This window comes from Gopherus evgoodei, chromosome 23 (assembly GCF_007399415.2).
Source record: "Gopherus evgoodei ecotype Sinaloan lineage chromosome 23, rGopEvg1_v1.p, whole genome shotgun sequence".
NCBI lineage: Eukaryota > Metazoa > Chordata > Testudines > Testudinidae > Gopherus > Gopherus evgoodei.
The window spans coordinates 4,175,325-4,189,454 of record NC_044344.1 but is presented as its reverse complement, the minus strand read 5'-3'; the positions used below and the strand labels follow the sequence as shown (position 1 = coordinate 4,189,454).

The following is a 14,130-nucleotide window of genomic DNA, read 5'->3' as shown; positions in this document are numbered from 1 at the left end:
TCCACATGGAGACTCAAATGCCCAGAAGGAGATGCGGTGGAACATGTTGTTCCATGTGCAACGGGATTGTCTGTGCCAAACTAACTACTTCGGTGCTCAGGAGGGGTTGCTTGCTGTGCATTTGGAAGGAAAAGGCAGGGTCTCTTCCTTCTGGAACATGAGTGATGGGGACCTCATTTGCCAAGACTGGGCCTCGCTGATGGGGAAGGCTGGAACAGGGACGCTGGCCACTACACTCCTTTCTTGGTTTCTGATTTCGGCCCTCTAAGCCAAGGAATACACCATGGTTCTCCGCCACCCCACCAGGAGACCTCCGATGGCATGTGATGAAAAACTTGCCTTCCCTGTGAAGCCCCGAAGATGGTGAGGGGGGAGAGAGCAGAGCTGTCATTCCCACGCATGCTGCCTTGTATTCTGTTGCTGAACCAAGACTGCTTACCCTGTGCTTTCTCATTAAGGTTTAATTTATTGCTGCCTGTTTCTGTTACTGATTCTCATGTATATGAGATGATTCTTTCTGCCTTGTTCCAAGAATACAGGCTCCTGTGTTTATACTGGGAAGCAATGACTTTTGTGAGTGGGTGACTGGCTAGGGCCAATGCTCTAAATCAGTAACTCCCTGCCTTAGACTCACAAAGGATTTAAATGTCTGTTCTTAATCAGGCAGCCCTTCTGTCTCATGCCTATGATCATGAGTGCGGTGATGTAAAATCTGGGGAGAAGGTTCATGTGCTTGCTTATTCTTTTATATAGTCATGTCTGATCTAGCCAGACTGCTTCCCTGGTGGCGTGGGCACTTGCACAGCTTTCTATTCCAGGGCTGCCCGGGGGGGGGGGGGGGGGGGGGGAATTGGGGCAATTGGCCCCAGGCCCCACAGGCGCCCCCATGAGAATATAGTATTGCAATTTTTTTATTTTTTTTATTTTTTTTTTTAATGGAAGGGGCCCCTGAAATTGCTTTGCCCCAGGCCTCCTGAATCCTCTGGGCAGCCCTGTTCTATTCCCGTGTTCAGAGCAGTATTCACTTCTGTCAAACTGTTTTGGCATTGAACCAAAAAAACAGGTAGTCCAGTAGTTGCATTGCACAGTCCTGAATTCTAATCCTTTCTCCCCTTGGCCTTGGGGCAAACTATGTCATTTCTGCCTTGATTTCCCCACTTACAAAAAGCAGATATTTAACTAGTCCTTGTTGATAAAGCCCTCTTGAGAATGTTGGGAGGGCTAGCTGCCTTTCTGGAGGCCTGTCTAAAATCCTGGCAGGCAGATCACAAGGGAGATCCTTAGTGGGCTCAATGTCTCCCTGGGAGACCTGCATGGGAGACTGAGGTTACAACCAGCAGTGAGTGTTCCATATTAGGGCCTACAGACCGGAGAGGGTGACGTATACATAACAGCTGACTTCTTCTATCTGATTGCTCTGCAAAATATATTGGGGTTGGTGTGAGCTGAATGTACATGCTGCACTTGACCTGCAAATGCCTCTGATGTGCTATACCGGGAGCTTTAAGATCTGTTTTCAAGCATGTCTTGGTGTACAAGCAAAACAAATTGACTTTTTGGGGTTGGGGGTAGAACCTGACTGAAACTGTAAAACATGCCCTTGAAGTGTGTTTCCTAGTGAAGGAAGGCCCCCTGAGTCTCTTAACCAGACCAGCACAAAAAAAAAAACAAATAAACCAGCTCCTTGAGAGGGATTTAAATTCCCTCACCAGGTAAAAGCTTTTTTTCAATGCTATGACCATCACTTCTCTCACACTAACACCCTGAGGCCACGGTTGGGAGTTCTGGCGCTCTTGCATTAGCATGCCCAGAGCATCGGATGCAGTTACCATAGTAACCTAACGATGAGGCTCTCAGTGCTAGCAGATAGCATGAAGCTCATGGGCCATGACTGAACCATAAATGCAGATCCATTCTTGCCAGTATGTGTGAGATTTTTACAAACTGCATTTCCCCTTCACAGAACCCATATATCTTACTGCAGTGCAGCAGCTTCCTTGGCTGGCCTGAATGTATAAAGGTTTCCTCATTTTCTGGGTTAAGAAAGGGTTTCTACCCTCCCTCCATTCATCAGTGAGATCTGGTATGTCAGGGGAGGTGTCACTCTCCAAAAAGTGAACCATAGTCCTAATGTAGCTCTCATTAGAAGAGGGGCTACTGATCTCACCACCTTACTTCGCAGATGTGTTCTCTGTGCATATAGTCAGATCAGCTGATATTGGTGACACTTCAGTCCCACGGATATCATGGGAGAGGGAAGCTGGGGTCTATTCTATTCTAATTGCAGTGTCAGACCTGGGCAACCCAATGTCTTCAAGGTGGCTGGCTATAAGTGAAGTCAGAGTTGGCCTGAAGAATCTTCTGGCTCTCAAACCTACCAACACAGAAGCCGGCTTGGCTTTTGGATCCTGTTTTGGGTTCTTAGACTGCACTCGTTACCATGAAAGGGGAGTCTGCCTTGTAGCTCAATTGCTTGGTATGGGGAGCAGCTTGGAATCTGGCAGCCTCTTCCTAGCAGTGTGAGGAAAGAGCAGGAGAGCGAGGCCCGAACTGTCTTCTCCTTCCCCAATAAACTGAGGCTGTGCGTTACTGGATTAACACACTACATTTGGCTAGGCTCAACACTTGCAGTAAAAGTGTAACAGGGTCTGCTTCTAACTGAACTGCAGCCTTGTCACTTTCAGTCTGAAATGTCGAAAGAAACTTCGACTCTGCTTCTGGCATTGAGAGTCTCCTAGGGAAGGAATGGGGTGGGGAGGGCAGCAGAGAGGAGGAAATGGCAATATGGGGGTGGGGAAACACCATCCCTAGGAGATTCAGAGATGTGATGCACTAGAATTCCAGGCCTCACTGGAGAGGGCTTGCATCATCTCCACATGCTGCCTGGAACAGCCGAGACCGGTGGTACCAGTGTCACAACTCTGGTACCATGTTCTGGAGCCTGTTACAGGCTAAATCCTGTCATGAAGTGAGATTTCTTCTGCCTTTGTACAGTGTCAGGACCAACTCTGTCCCTAGCTTAGCCTTTGAATCAGGGAATAAAAACAGTGGCAGGAAACAATTGGGCTACAACAGTGCTCTGAACAGGGTCTCCTAGTAGCATGGTTCAGGTTAAATCTAAATCTCTTTGATATGTATATCCAACCTTACCACTTCTGCACCACCGATGACTGACTGATTAGCAGCCACTTCCTCACATCTTCTATCTTCCTCCCCCCTCCCCCAACCATATGCTCCTGCCAGCTTTCACATTTCTTGTATTGGGGTCCTGAGCCTCACCCCTTCTTAGGCCCTCTCTCAGCTAGGTTTGAAACCATGTTAACTGCATTTAAAGCCAGTTGTTAGACTCTTCCTTTATTTTTTCCCCAGCACAGTAACCTTTAGGTTTGAGATCTGTGCTAGCCGAATACTATCCGAGGCCTGGTCCACACTACAATGTTAAATCGATTTAACGCTGTACCCGTCCATACTACAAGGCACTTTAAATCGATTTTAAGAGCTCTTAAAATCGATTTCTGTACTCCTCCCCAACGAGAGGAGTAACCCTAAAATCGATATTACTATATCGATTTAGGGTTAGTGTGGACGGAAATCGAAGTTATTGGTTTCATTCTTTTACTGAGCTACCCAGAGTGCACCGCTCCAGAAATTGATGGTAGCCTAGGACCATGGACGCACACCACTGAATTAATGTGCCCTAGTGTGGACGCGTAAAATCGATTTTTATAAAACCGGTTTTAATAATTTCGATTTTATGCTGTAGTGTAGACGTGTCCTGAGTTTGGCATCTAACCCATTTAGAACTCTTCTTCTCTCATTGAAACCCTTCCACGAAGCCCAGGGAAACTTGCTAACAGTGGGGTAGACAGGTCTAAAGATGGAGTAAGATCTGTGCCAGCAACAGCCAAGCTGTCCCCCCGAGACTTCTTTCCTCTTTAAAAATCCATTGGTCAGGACTTTTAACAAGCTTTTTAAACTCTGCCTGGGGCAAGCATAGATGACATTGTGGCTAGACTGACATTTTAGTCACCTTGCTACTGCCACTTGCTGGCTAGCATTGATGGCCTGACTTAAATGGAAGGCCAGATTTTTTTTATTTTTTATTTTTTTTACATGTTTAAGTGGGTCGAATGGCAGGTGAGGAGCACCCAGCCAGAAGCTCCCAGTGCTCTCAAAGGGAACTGAGCTTTCTTGTTGAAGGCCACACCCTTCTTCTGCTGTTCTGGGTGATAGCCACTGAGCAGAACCCTGCTGTTGTGTTCAGACCGAGTACATAGCTGCATCTGTAGGGCTTTGCAGTCTGCATTGGGATGTGGAGAGCAGCAGGGGTCATCTGTACACACCATGTATATCTACTCTAATCAGATTAATCTGAATTGGAATTTAAAAAAAAACACCTTGGTTTAAGCAGTGAGCAGTCTGTAGATGCTGTAAAACTAGTTCCCACCCCCTTCTAAATCTCTCATTTAGCCAGACTTCTGGTTGGGCAGTGCAGGGATGAGCAGGTTTGTCCTGTCTGTATCTCTGCTCCACACCCTGTGGTGTGGGGGGCCAGTCTCCTGAAGCACGTGGTAGTTTTCTGCTTGTGAATGTGGCTGGAGGTGGGGAGAATATTTTCCTTTCTGCAGAGATTTAAAGGCCACTTAGCTATAATTTCTGTACCCACTCTCAAGCCAGAGTGTCACTGTCTCTGCTGACAGGGCACAGCTCGTTTGTAACATCACCTGCTACTAGGAATTTGTGCAGGGGTGTGTTTGGGGGAGCCCGGGGAATGGACTGTCTGCTGCTATGCTTCTCAGACAGCTGACTGGGGGAGAGAGGTTGTGTGCCTAAGATAGCACTGCAGGATTGGGGAAGGGGAGAAGACAGCATATTGTTTCTTGTTGCTTTTTACACTCTAGAAAGGGTTCTGGCTTTTTTCTGAAACCTAAGGTAGGGACCTATTTTTAACCTTGAATTTCCTGCACTGCTGCTGTGCTCACAGGTATTTGCTGTTGCAGGAAGAGGAGCAGTGGCCTGCGGCTGGGTGTCTATTTAGAAGTCTGTCTGCTGTCCTGCCCCAGGACTGAGCTGTGCAAAAGCAGTAGCTGACAGCTAGGACTCTGCTGCCTCACTAATGGTTCTCACCTAAGACGAATGTGGTGCTTATGGGTCACAGTTGGTGTGTGTGGCAGAGGTGTGGACAGGGGGAGGTGTGCACAGAGTGCTGCTTTGTGCTCTGAATTCCCTGCCTACTTCTTCAGGTCCCCAGTTTACAGATGACATGACACAAGTGAAAATAGATTCTCCCCCCTGCTCCCCACCCCAAGCTGCAGTGGAGATGGGATTCTGGGTGTCCTGTTAAAGGGATACTCAAACCATGGACTCTCCAGGGCCTTAATTCAGTTACAAGGGGACCCAAGTTGTGCCCCCCATCTGCTTTGCTGGGTGAGGGGTCAAAAACACCATAACACCAGACCTCTCTGTTTGTAGCTTAGGGCACTTGGCTGGAGCCTACAGAAAGAGGCCAATGTTCAGTGCTGTGCCAAAATTCCCCTGCAGGATTGGGAATGTCATGATTTCAAGAAAAAGGCTTAAAACTGCAAAAGGCGCTTTAGAGAAAGACCTAGTCCTTCCTCCTTGGATCTTTCTTCAGCAACTGCAGTTCGTTCTATGAACAGGGCTGGAGTAGGTTGTTGAGACACAATGACCTCTTTCCAGAGCTAATAAACCATGGAGGAGTGGGGCGTTTAACATTATAAACGCAGACCGCTGATAAGCATCTAAATGCCATGGCTTCTCGTGAGAATTTGCTTCCTTCCCGGGGCACCAGAGATGACCGTGAAACAGTAGGTTTCACAGAACCTCAGTAGGTCTCTGCTTCATTAGTAGATCTTTAAGAACTTTACCTCCATGGAGTTGAGGTGTCATTTCAACCCTATGCTTCCATTGGCCTTGCTGTAATAGGAAGTGGCTCTCCCCTGCTTCCTATTCCTGGGTCTACCACCGAACCGCACAGCACTACTGCATCTCTTCAGCTTTTCAATCCATATTTCCCTATCCTTTGTCTTGTGCCTGAAAGGATCAGAGGTTTCCCAGGACAAACTACTGAGGCAGCTTGCTCTCTTCACTGTCTCCTGCCCAACACCTGAGTGTTGCAGTGGGATCTTCTAGCTTCTGCCATCCCACAAAGCAGGTACACCACCGCTAAGGCTTGAGTTTCCTCAGCACACCTTTCCCAGGGAGTTTGGTGCATAAATAGTTAAGATCTCATATGACAACCAATTTCAAGGCAGTTTGAAAAGGCACTAGTCTTGGAGCTCTCCTCTCCTTAAATTTCCCCAGATGTGGAGGCAAGGAAAAGACCAGACTGACTTTGGTGGCAGTTGTGCTTTTCAATGCATGGAGTTTATTGTAATGCAGAAGAGTGCATTGCTTGATAGTGGTGTAAGAGTGGTGGCTGCACCAGTATCGGAGGGTTAATACTTACCTATGGCCAATTAGAACTGGCAATCAGCCATACCAGGAAAGAATCAGCATCTGTGTATCGCACACAGCACGGGTATAAATCCTGCCTGCAACACTTTTATTGGCTGAGCAGAGCAAGATAAATGCAAGGCAGGTTCCTTTTTTGGGCCTGTCTTGTTGGACAGTGGGGAAGTGGTGAGCAAATTCCTCAGCCACACTAAGCACCACTCTCTGGTATTTTTAGAGCACAGGCATGTGCTGGGCCAGCTTTCCTACTCCATATCTACTAATGCACCTTAGTCCTGACCTGTTCAAGTCCTGCTCAGAATGTCACCTGTGCCTAGTACCTGTGGTGGAGTTTGGGCTCTTGCACAACTGAGCCACAAGTGATGCCTTGAATCATAGGTAAAGAAGGCAGCGCAAACTCTTTCCTGGCTTAGATGGAGAGAGTTGCCTCCCTTCCCAACATCCTTTTGTCTTCCAGCTGCAGGATTCAGCATTTGCCTTCAGTACTCAAGTTTCTCTAAGTGCTAATTTGTGTTGTCTAATGCAATGGCTGCATGTAACATTCTGATGCTACTGCAGAGCACTTGGGGATAGCAGCAATTAGGCGAGCTGCCAAAGGTTGACGGTGTTCTGTTGTTGTACAGAACCCCCCATGTTAATGAGTTCTTGGGGCTTGTCTAAACTCAAGTGGTAATGCTAATTCTGTACCAGAATAGCCAAGAAGTACAGTCCCCAGTGTGGATGTAGGTAAACGGTTAGCTGTATTACTGTACTGATAGTCTACATTGGCAGAAGAGCCCTTTGTACCAGTAGAACTGCATCAGTGGTGCTGGTTGTACTGTTCTAATTACTTGAGTTTATTTAATAAAAAAAAAATTAGCTGAAACAGCTAAACAGGCACAAAAATCTGCATAGGCCAGGCCTACAGCCATTAACATGGAGACCACTACACTGCTTAATGTACAATCGACGTGCTTCAGGAAGGCGTGCTAGGCTCTTTCCAGAAACATTAGGTTTTTCTCCTGCCTCTTTGAAGGGGATAGGGGAGGGGGTGCTAAAGAGTCTCCTCTTAAAGAGTTAAAACCTCTTTCCTTGTAAACTGACTCCATTCTAGCAAAAGGCACCATGTTAGCAGCCCTGAAGACTGCAGTCCTCTAGCCACACTGCTGCTATCGGTGCCTTTACAATATGCTGCAGCTCTACTCTTAGCAGAGGAGCTACTTGAAGAACTAAAGGCATTCAGTCTAGAGGCCTGTCGAATCCTTGTTGAGCTCAAGGCTGAAGCAAAGAACTGAACTTGGGGGATGGGAGGGGTTAGGAGTGGGGCTGATGTATTCCTAGGGGTAGGTCCATCAGGGTGGCCCCTTGCATGAGCTCAGTTTGCTATGACCGGGCTTTGGGTTGGTAATGGCTAACAGGGTCTTGCTTCTCCGCTCAGACACTACCCGAAGCAGTCCTTCACCATGGTGGCAGACACTCCGGAGAACCTGCGTCTAAAGCAGCAGAGTGAGCTTCAGAGCCAGGTAAGAATGCTGTCCAAGGTTTCCCTGACCCTTTGCCTGGCCACTCTAGCTTGCCTCACTGTGCCACTGGTGACCCTCAATCCCTAGCTTATTCTGGGGTGGGTCACTTCAGAAATATTTCATGGACTGATCGAGTCTGGCAATTCCATTGGTCAGTCTAGTCCCAGTACCCTGGCCCTGATGGTCCAGCATCTCTTTGAGCTGAGAAGCCAGGATGTCCTATAGTCTGCTTTTTCTTCTCTCATTATACCAGCATTTTCCTTCCTGGTTAGACCAACAGGCCTGATGACATGAAGCTGTGAGCTGTCTCCCCCCAGATAGGCAACTTGCTCCCAAGGCTGAAAACTGGAGGGGAGGAAGAGATGGGACCTGGTGTGGTGCAAGAGTCTCCCTGTGGTACAAATCTCTGAGCTTGCTTGGGCCATGTCTGGACAACCCCCTCCCATTCTGTGATCCAGAGATAGAACTGGGTCATCAAGAGCCCCCAGTTGCAAGATAGAGCTCTGAGCTGGATTAGTACCCTAACTTCCGATGGCACAATAGGAACTGGCTTCGGCTTTAGATCTATTAAGGGTTCGAGGTGGGCCAAGAAGATCTCTTCTTCCAGCCTGGAGCCCTGAAATATGCAGCATTTGAAGCTCAAAAGCTTAGATCATGATCTGTAGAGTTTCCTTTTAAACAGGGCGTAGCTTGTTTGGGAATAACAGCTTGGCTAGCTGGCCTTCTGTAGTGTGAATTCTCAGCCTACTCACTATCCCTTGGCACTGCTGAGATATGAGAGTAGGGAGCAGGGCTGTGCGAGGGAGTCCAAGCCAGAGGAGATGACCTCAAGGCCTGGATTTCATGGCTGCTGCCAAATTATAGAACTCTGACTGTCCTGAGCTGTTATGCCTCTGATTTTTGAGGCAGCAACATAGCCTCGGATTAGTGCCAGAATACTCTGCCATGGCAGGAAAACGCATCCAGGAGCAATTTTTGGCTTGTCACACATGCATGAGAATGTGGCAGTTGCACTGAGAATCTGATTACCCTATTTCCCCTCCTTTTGGTGAAAAGGGGTTAACAGCCTGCTTTTGAGGGCCTCACCAAGGCATGCTGGCCTGGCTCTGCAGAAGCTTAACAGAGGCACTATTGGGCTTGAAAAGATCCAGGCAAGGGATGTACCACCCGAGACTTGCCTTAGTGCTGTGTTCAGGGTGAGCAGGCATCATTCAGGATCAGTGCGTTCCCCTCCCCGCTGTGCTGTGAAGAGCACCATGACCTTCCTTCTCTCTTTCCCATTAAGTGAGAAGTGCCAGGAGCTAAAAGGCAGCTTGCTGGGAATGGCTTCCCTGCTGGAGGGGGAGGGAGCTAGGTCACAGGGCAGATGCTGGCTGCTGGGGTATCTTTTGGGAGAGGCCCTTCAGCTCTCGTTTTGAAACATCTGCTTTTGTAAGGTCCCTTCCTCACAGCAAGTTTCCCAACAACTCTCTGACTTGCACAAATGCAACTTTGCCTGAACAGTCAAGACTTGCTTTGGGCCTCCTGGAGCTATTGGGGGAGGCAAGTGCTGCTTCTCCAGCGTAACAGAAGAACCCAAGAGTTCACTGCTCAGGTTGCTTCAGCCAGTGCTACTTTTTTTCCCCATTGGAGTACTGCCCCAGGAGATTCTCTAGCATATCCCCATTGGGCACAAAGATTATGTAGGACCTCGCTGGCGCTGGTGTCCCTGCAATTCCCCACTGGATCTATTCTACTTAGAGGAATTCTTAGATTATAAGGCCAGTAGGGATCACCATTGGGATCATCTAGTCCAGGGGTCTCAAACACATGGCCCACTGAGTTATTTCCTGTGGCCTGCAAGCTCTTCCTCACCTGCCGCCCACCCCCCCAGCGCAGCGCATCCCCACTCCTCTGCCTATCTCCAGGCACTTCCGCCACCAAACAGCTGTTTGGTGGTGCTTAGCGTTCCTCAGGAGGGAGCAGGGAGCTGTGTGCTCGGGAGGAGGTGGCAAAGATTTGGGGAAAGGGTTGGAATGGGGATGGGGAAGGGTGGGGCCTCCTGGAAGGAGCGAAGTGGGGGCAGGGCCAGGAGCAGAGGTGGGAGCACTTTTGTATCTTTATATGAAAAGGGTGCACTAATCCTCATGTGGCCCTCCATGGTGACTTTGAATTTGAGATCCCTGATCTAGTCTGACTTCCTGGAGCATACAGGGCATAGAAAGATTCTCTGAATTCCTGTTTTGAACTGGAGCCAATGCTAGTCTGCTGGGTCAGGTTGGGGGAAACCTTGGAACTGAAATGTAGAATCTCCTTCATCCTTGGGCCTGTTCTCCTAATAAACAGCCTCCAGTGGCCTCACTGGAACCTCCAGTTTTCTCGCCATGTTCTCTAAAGAAAACAACCAGTCGTGGCTGTGGGGGAGGATGTCTGGTGCAGCTGCAGGAGCTGAGCTTACCACATGACAGTCACAGGCAGACTGGACTAACTAGTCGTCATTTGTTCCAGACCAGCAGCAGCCCCAGATGAGGGTCAGTTCTTGTTGCCAGTGCTCTGAATACAGGGGACCTTTCTGACCTAAATCACTGGAGGGGAAGGCTAGGAGAGTAGGTGTGTTAATCCCAGAGCCATTCTCTGGGATCATAAATTCAAACCCCTCTGTTTCAGAGGGGTTGAGACTATATTGGGGAGTCACTCTACTGCGTGGTGTCACTTTCTTCCTTGCATAGATAGGAAGGATCCCACAACTCTTCTCATAGGGATAGAAGTTTGTCCCAGCATCCTTTGCACAGTAACGGGAATGGATTTTTGGCCATCTTCTGTTATGCTGGTTAGCTGCTGCCTTCCACCCCAGAGGAAGCTGTTTTGCGAGGCTGTGTGTCTGTAGCTGTAAATGTCAGATGCTGTTTTTCCTTCCCTTCCCCACCCCCTTGCCACACAGCAAAGCTGTAGTCATGGCAGGGAGCGGGAGGCAAGCTGAGTGCCAGGTTAACTGGCATGTTGCCTGTCATGCTGAATGTCTGGGCCCCAGGGTACTTGTTTTACTTCTCTCTAGGAGGTGAGAGCAGGCACCTAGCTCCTCCCATTTTCCTCTTGTATTGGCCCAAACATCTGGGTATAGAAGAGATTAAAGGGTCAATGCCCCAAGCAACAGTAGCTCTGGAGGGATCCTACTAGGGCGGTATTCCTCTCTCTTATGGTACTGGGAGGCTCAAAGCTTCTTCCTGCCCCAGTGGTGTGTGTAGGGCCCTGTTATGGGAAGGTTTGTTGGTCTCCTCTAGCTCACCTGAACATCTGTGCAGCAGCTTCCATCTGAAGACTCCCAATCATTTGGCAAATACTAAACTCTATAAGGCTCTGCTTCATTTACTACAGACATGCCGCCTCCCAGGGTAGAATGAGGCAGCTGTTAACAGCACGGAGCAGCACTGAACGCTGCTGCTTGACGGGAAGCATAGTCCAGTGAAAATGGCCTGGGCACAGAGTTAGTAGAGTGAAATCCTAGCTGGGCAAGGAAGGATGGTCCAGTGGCTAGGGTCAGTCTGGGTTCAGTTCCCTGCTACACCAGAGTCTGAGAGACTGGGGTAAATCTCTTAATGTGTGCTGTGCCTAAATTGCCCATCTGTGCAATGAAAACACTTCCCAGATGCTCAGTGCTGTGGTGATGTAGGCCATATAAATATCTTTGAGGAAGAGAGTAACTCCCTTAGTTCTGTGGGAATCGCCGAGCAATTTTTAGGACTAATATCCAAGATTAAGTGACTAATTAGGATGCCCATTTAAGATGCCTTTTTGAGAGGGTCTAACTAATCTCAAACTAGGAAATCCCCCGAATCAGTGGTCACTTCTGAAAATCCTGGTGTTTCTTTCTCAAGACTACACCTCTAGCAACGAAAGCCTCCCCCCTTCCCTTAAAACTGGGAATTAGTATGTCTTACAAAGGGTGCACATCTACTGAATCCCTTCAGCAGCAGGCTTTCCTCCAAGGCCTCCCCTCAAAGAACTGCCTGGGCCTTACCCTACTTAATTAAGATCCTGTCCCACCATAGAGCGGTGCTAGTATCTACTCCATAAACCTGCCCAAACTGTTCCTTCTCCTGTGACACTTCTCTTGGAGGGCTCTGTCCCCTGCTGGAAGAGGAAGTTCATCAAGCTTGGATGAAGGTGGCAGGACTGAATGAAATTGCTCCATTTGAGCATAGCAGGGGGCTCAAAGAGCAGGCTGAGGAATAATTGCATTATGTCTCCTGGCCCCATCCCAAGCCCTGCCCAGATGAGCAGAGAAATCTAGCCTGGGATTTCTGCTGCAGCTGCCCTGGGTGAACAGTATGGGTGAATGGTCTTGCTAGTGACCAGTGAACCAGGCCTGAACTTGTGTTCACCTGTCCTTCTGTGGGGAAGGGCTGTCTGGTTGTGCCGAGAGGAGAAACTGAAGAGGAATAAATCGCTTCCCTTGTGTAATGTTGGAGAGAAGGGTCAGGTGCATATTTGATTGGAAATGAGCTGGTGCAGAAGCATATAAATGCTCCTCCAGCTGAGGAGGTCTGTGCTCACACGAGAGCAATTACTAGGCTTCTGATAGAGGGGTATGTTCACTTATACTTGTGCATTCCAGGATTCCACCCTGAGCATCTCTTCCAGGCCAGAGTGACTTATAAGATGTAATTGACAGGTTTCAGAGTAGCAGCCGTGTTAGTCTGTCTGAAATGGGCCATCTTGATTATCACTACAAAAGTTATTTTTCTCCTGCTGATAATTGCTCATCTTAATTAGCTTCTTAGAGTTGGTAGGGCAACTCCCACCTTTTCATGGGTGTGTGTGTGTGTGTGTGTGTGTGTGTGTGTGTGTCTTTATTATATGTTCCATTCTATGCATCCGATGAAGTGAGTTGTAGCCCACGAAAGCTTATGCTCAAATGTCTTGGTCTCTAAGGTGCCACAAGTACTCCTGTTCTTTTTGAAGATCTAATTGCAGAGCCTGAGGGAGGAGAGGCTGCTGTTGGGTGCTGGCTCCCTTGTGGTCCATCCTGCCTTACTGCAGCTGGAAGGGGAGGAGGTGGGGAGGAGGAGCAAAGAGCTATGGAATAGCAGAAAACTACCTGAGTAAAATGCCCATGGCCCTCTAGGGAGGATAGATCTTAAACAGGCATAAGATAAGATCCTAATTCCTCTCTCCTTATGTCTGTCCTTGTTCTGCTTACAAAGGGAGTCTTCTGTTTTCCAAGCATCAAACATTTACTCTAGTTAATACACAGTTACTTTTATCTTTACTGACAGTTGCTTCAAAGACTGATAGCCACCAAATCTGCCCAGAGCTGAGCAAACCCTGCAGGGTCTGGAATGTGACTCCTGTAGTCTTTGTGCCATCAGTGAACCAATCTTGGACACCAACTGGACAAAGCCAAGCTCCAGCTGGCAAAAGTGGTGCCAGTGTAACGGAAGCTATACTAGGATTTTCGGCAGTGTAAAAATGAACTTACCCCCCAAGCTGACACTTCTACACCAGCAGAAGTCTTTAAATGTAGACCTGGCTGTAGAATCTGTAGAGGAGGGGTTCAGTGGCATGGAAAGATGGCGCTTGCTGTGTGAACTGTCTCAGGCTGCGTTCTTCAGGACGCTCATTGAGACTCCATCTCTAGTGCTTCATTTAACATTTTCCAGTGCCTGCCTTTCAACCAGCATGCAGTGTCCTATGATCCTGCAGGGCTGGGGAGTGAGTGGCCTGTGGCTGTCTACAAGCCTCTCCCAGAGACTGGAGGGGGTGGCACTGAGCTATATTGGAGAAGGAAGGGGAGAACTGGTAGGACTGTCTCTTTGCTCTGGAGGATTTTCAAACTGGAGAAGGAATGGACACATCCGCAATACTGGCTTTTGGCCTACACACGGGGTCTAATACTGGATCTAACCGTGTGTGTATGGACCCGAGTAGGTCTATTCTAATGCTGCAGTAGTATAGGGTAATGCTGACGCTAGCACCTTCCCGTTCCTGTTAGATGACCAGATTCTAGTCCCCCCCAAACAATGTTCTGAATATAAAATTCCAGCTACTAGTTCCAGTTTTAAACTTTCTTGTGGACAGGGGAGCTATGGGTCTATTGTGTGCCATGCTGGAACTGGTTACTATAATCTGCATCAAATCTCTTGGTTTCTATTTCTATTCATGAAGAAGGCGTTTC

At 48.3% G+C, this 14,130-nt stretch overlaps 1 protein-coding gene across 2 annotated transcripts in view; it reads left to right on the top strand.

The window, feature by feature from the left end:
* LASP1 (LIM and SH3 protein 1) overlaps nucleotides 1–14,130 on the top strand; it is a 54,311-nt gene that overhangs the window by 21,254 nt on the left and 18,927 nt on the right. For both annotated transcript variants that reach the window (XM_030541219.1, XM_030541220.1), the window contains exon 3: nucleotides 7,892–7,976. In XM_030541219.1, coding sequence (XP_030397079.1) covers nucleotides 7,892–7,976 — 85 coding nt within the window. The remainder of the gene's footprint in view (nucleotides 1–7,891; nucleotides 7,977–14,130) is intronic.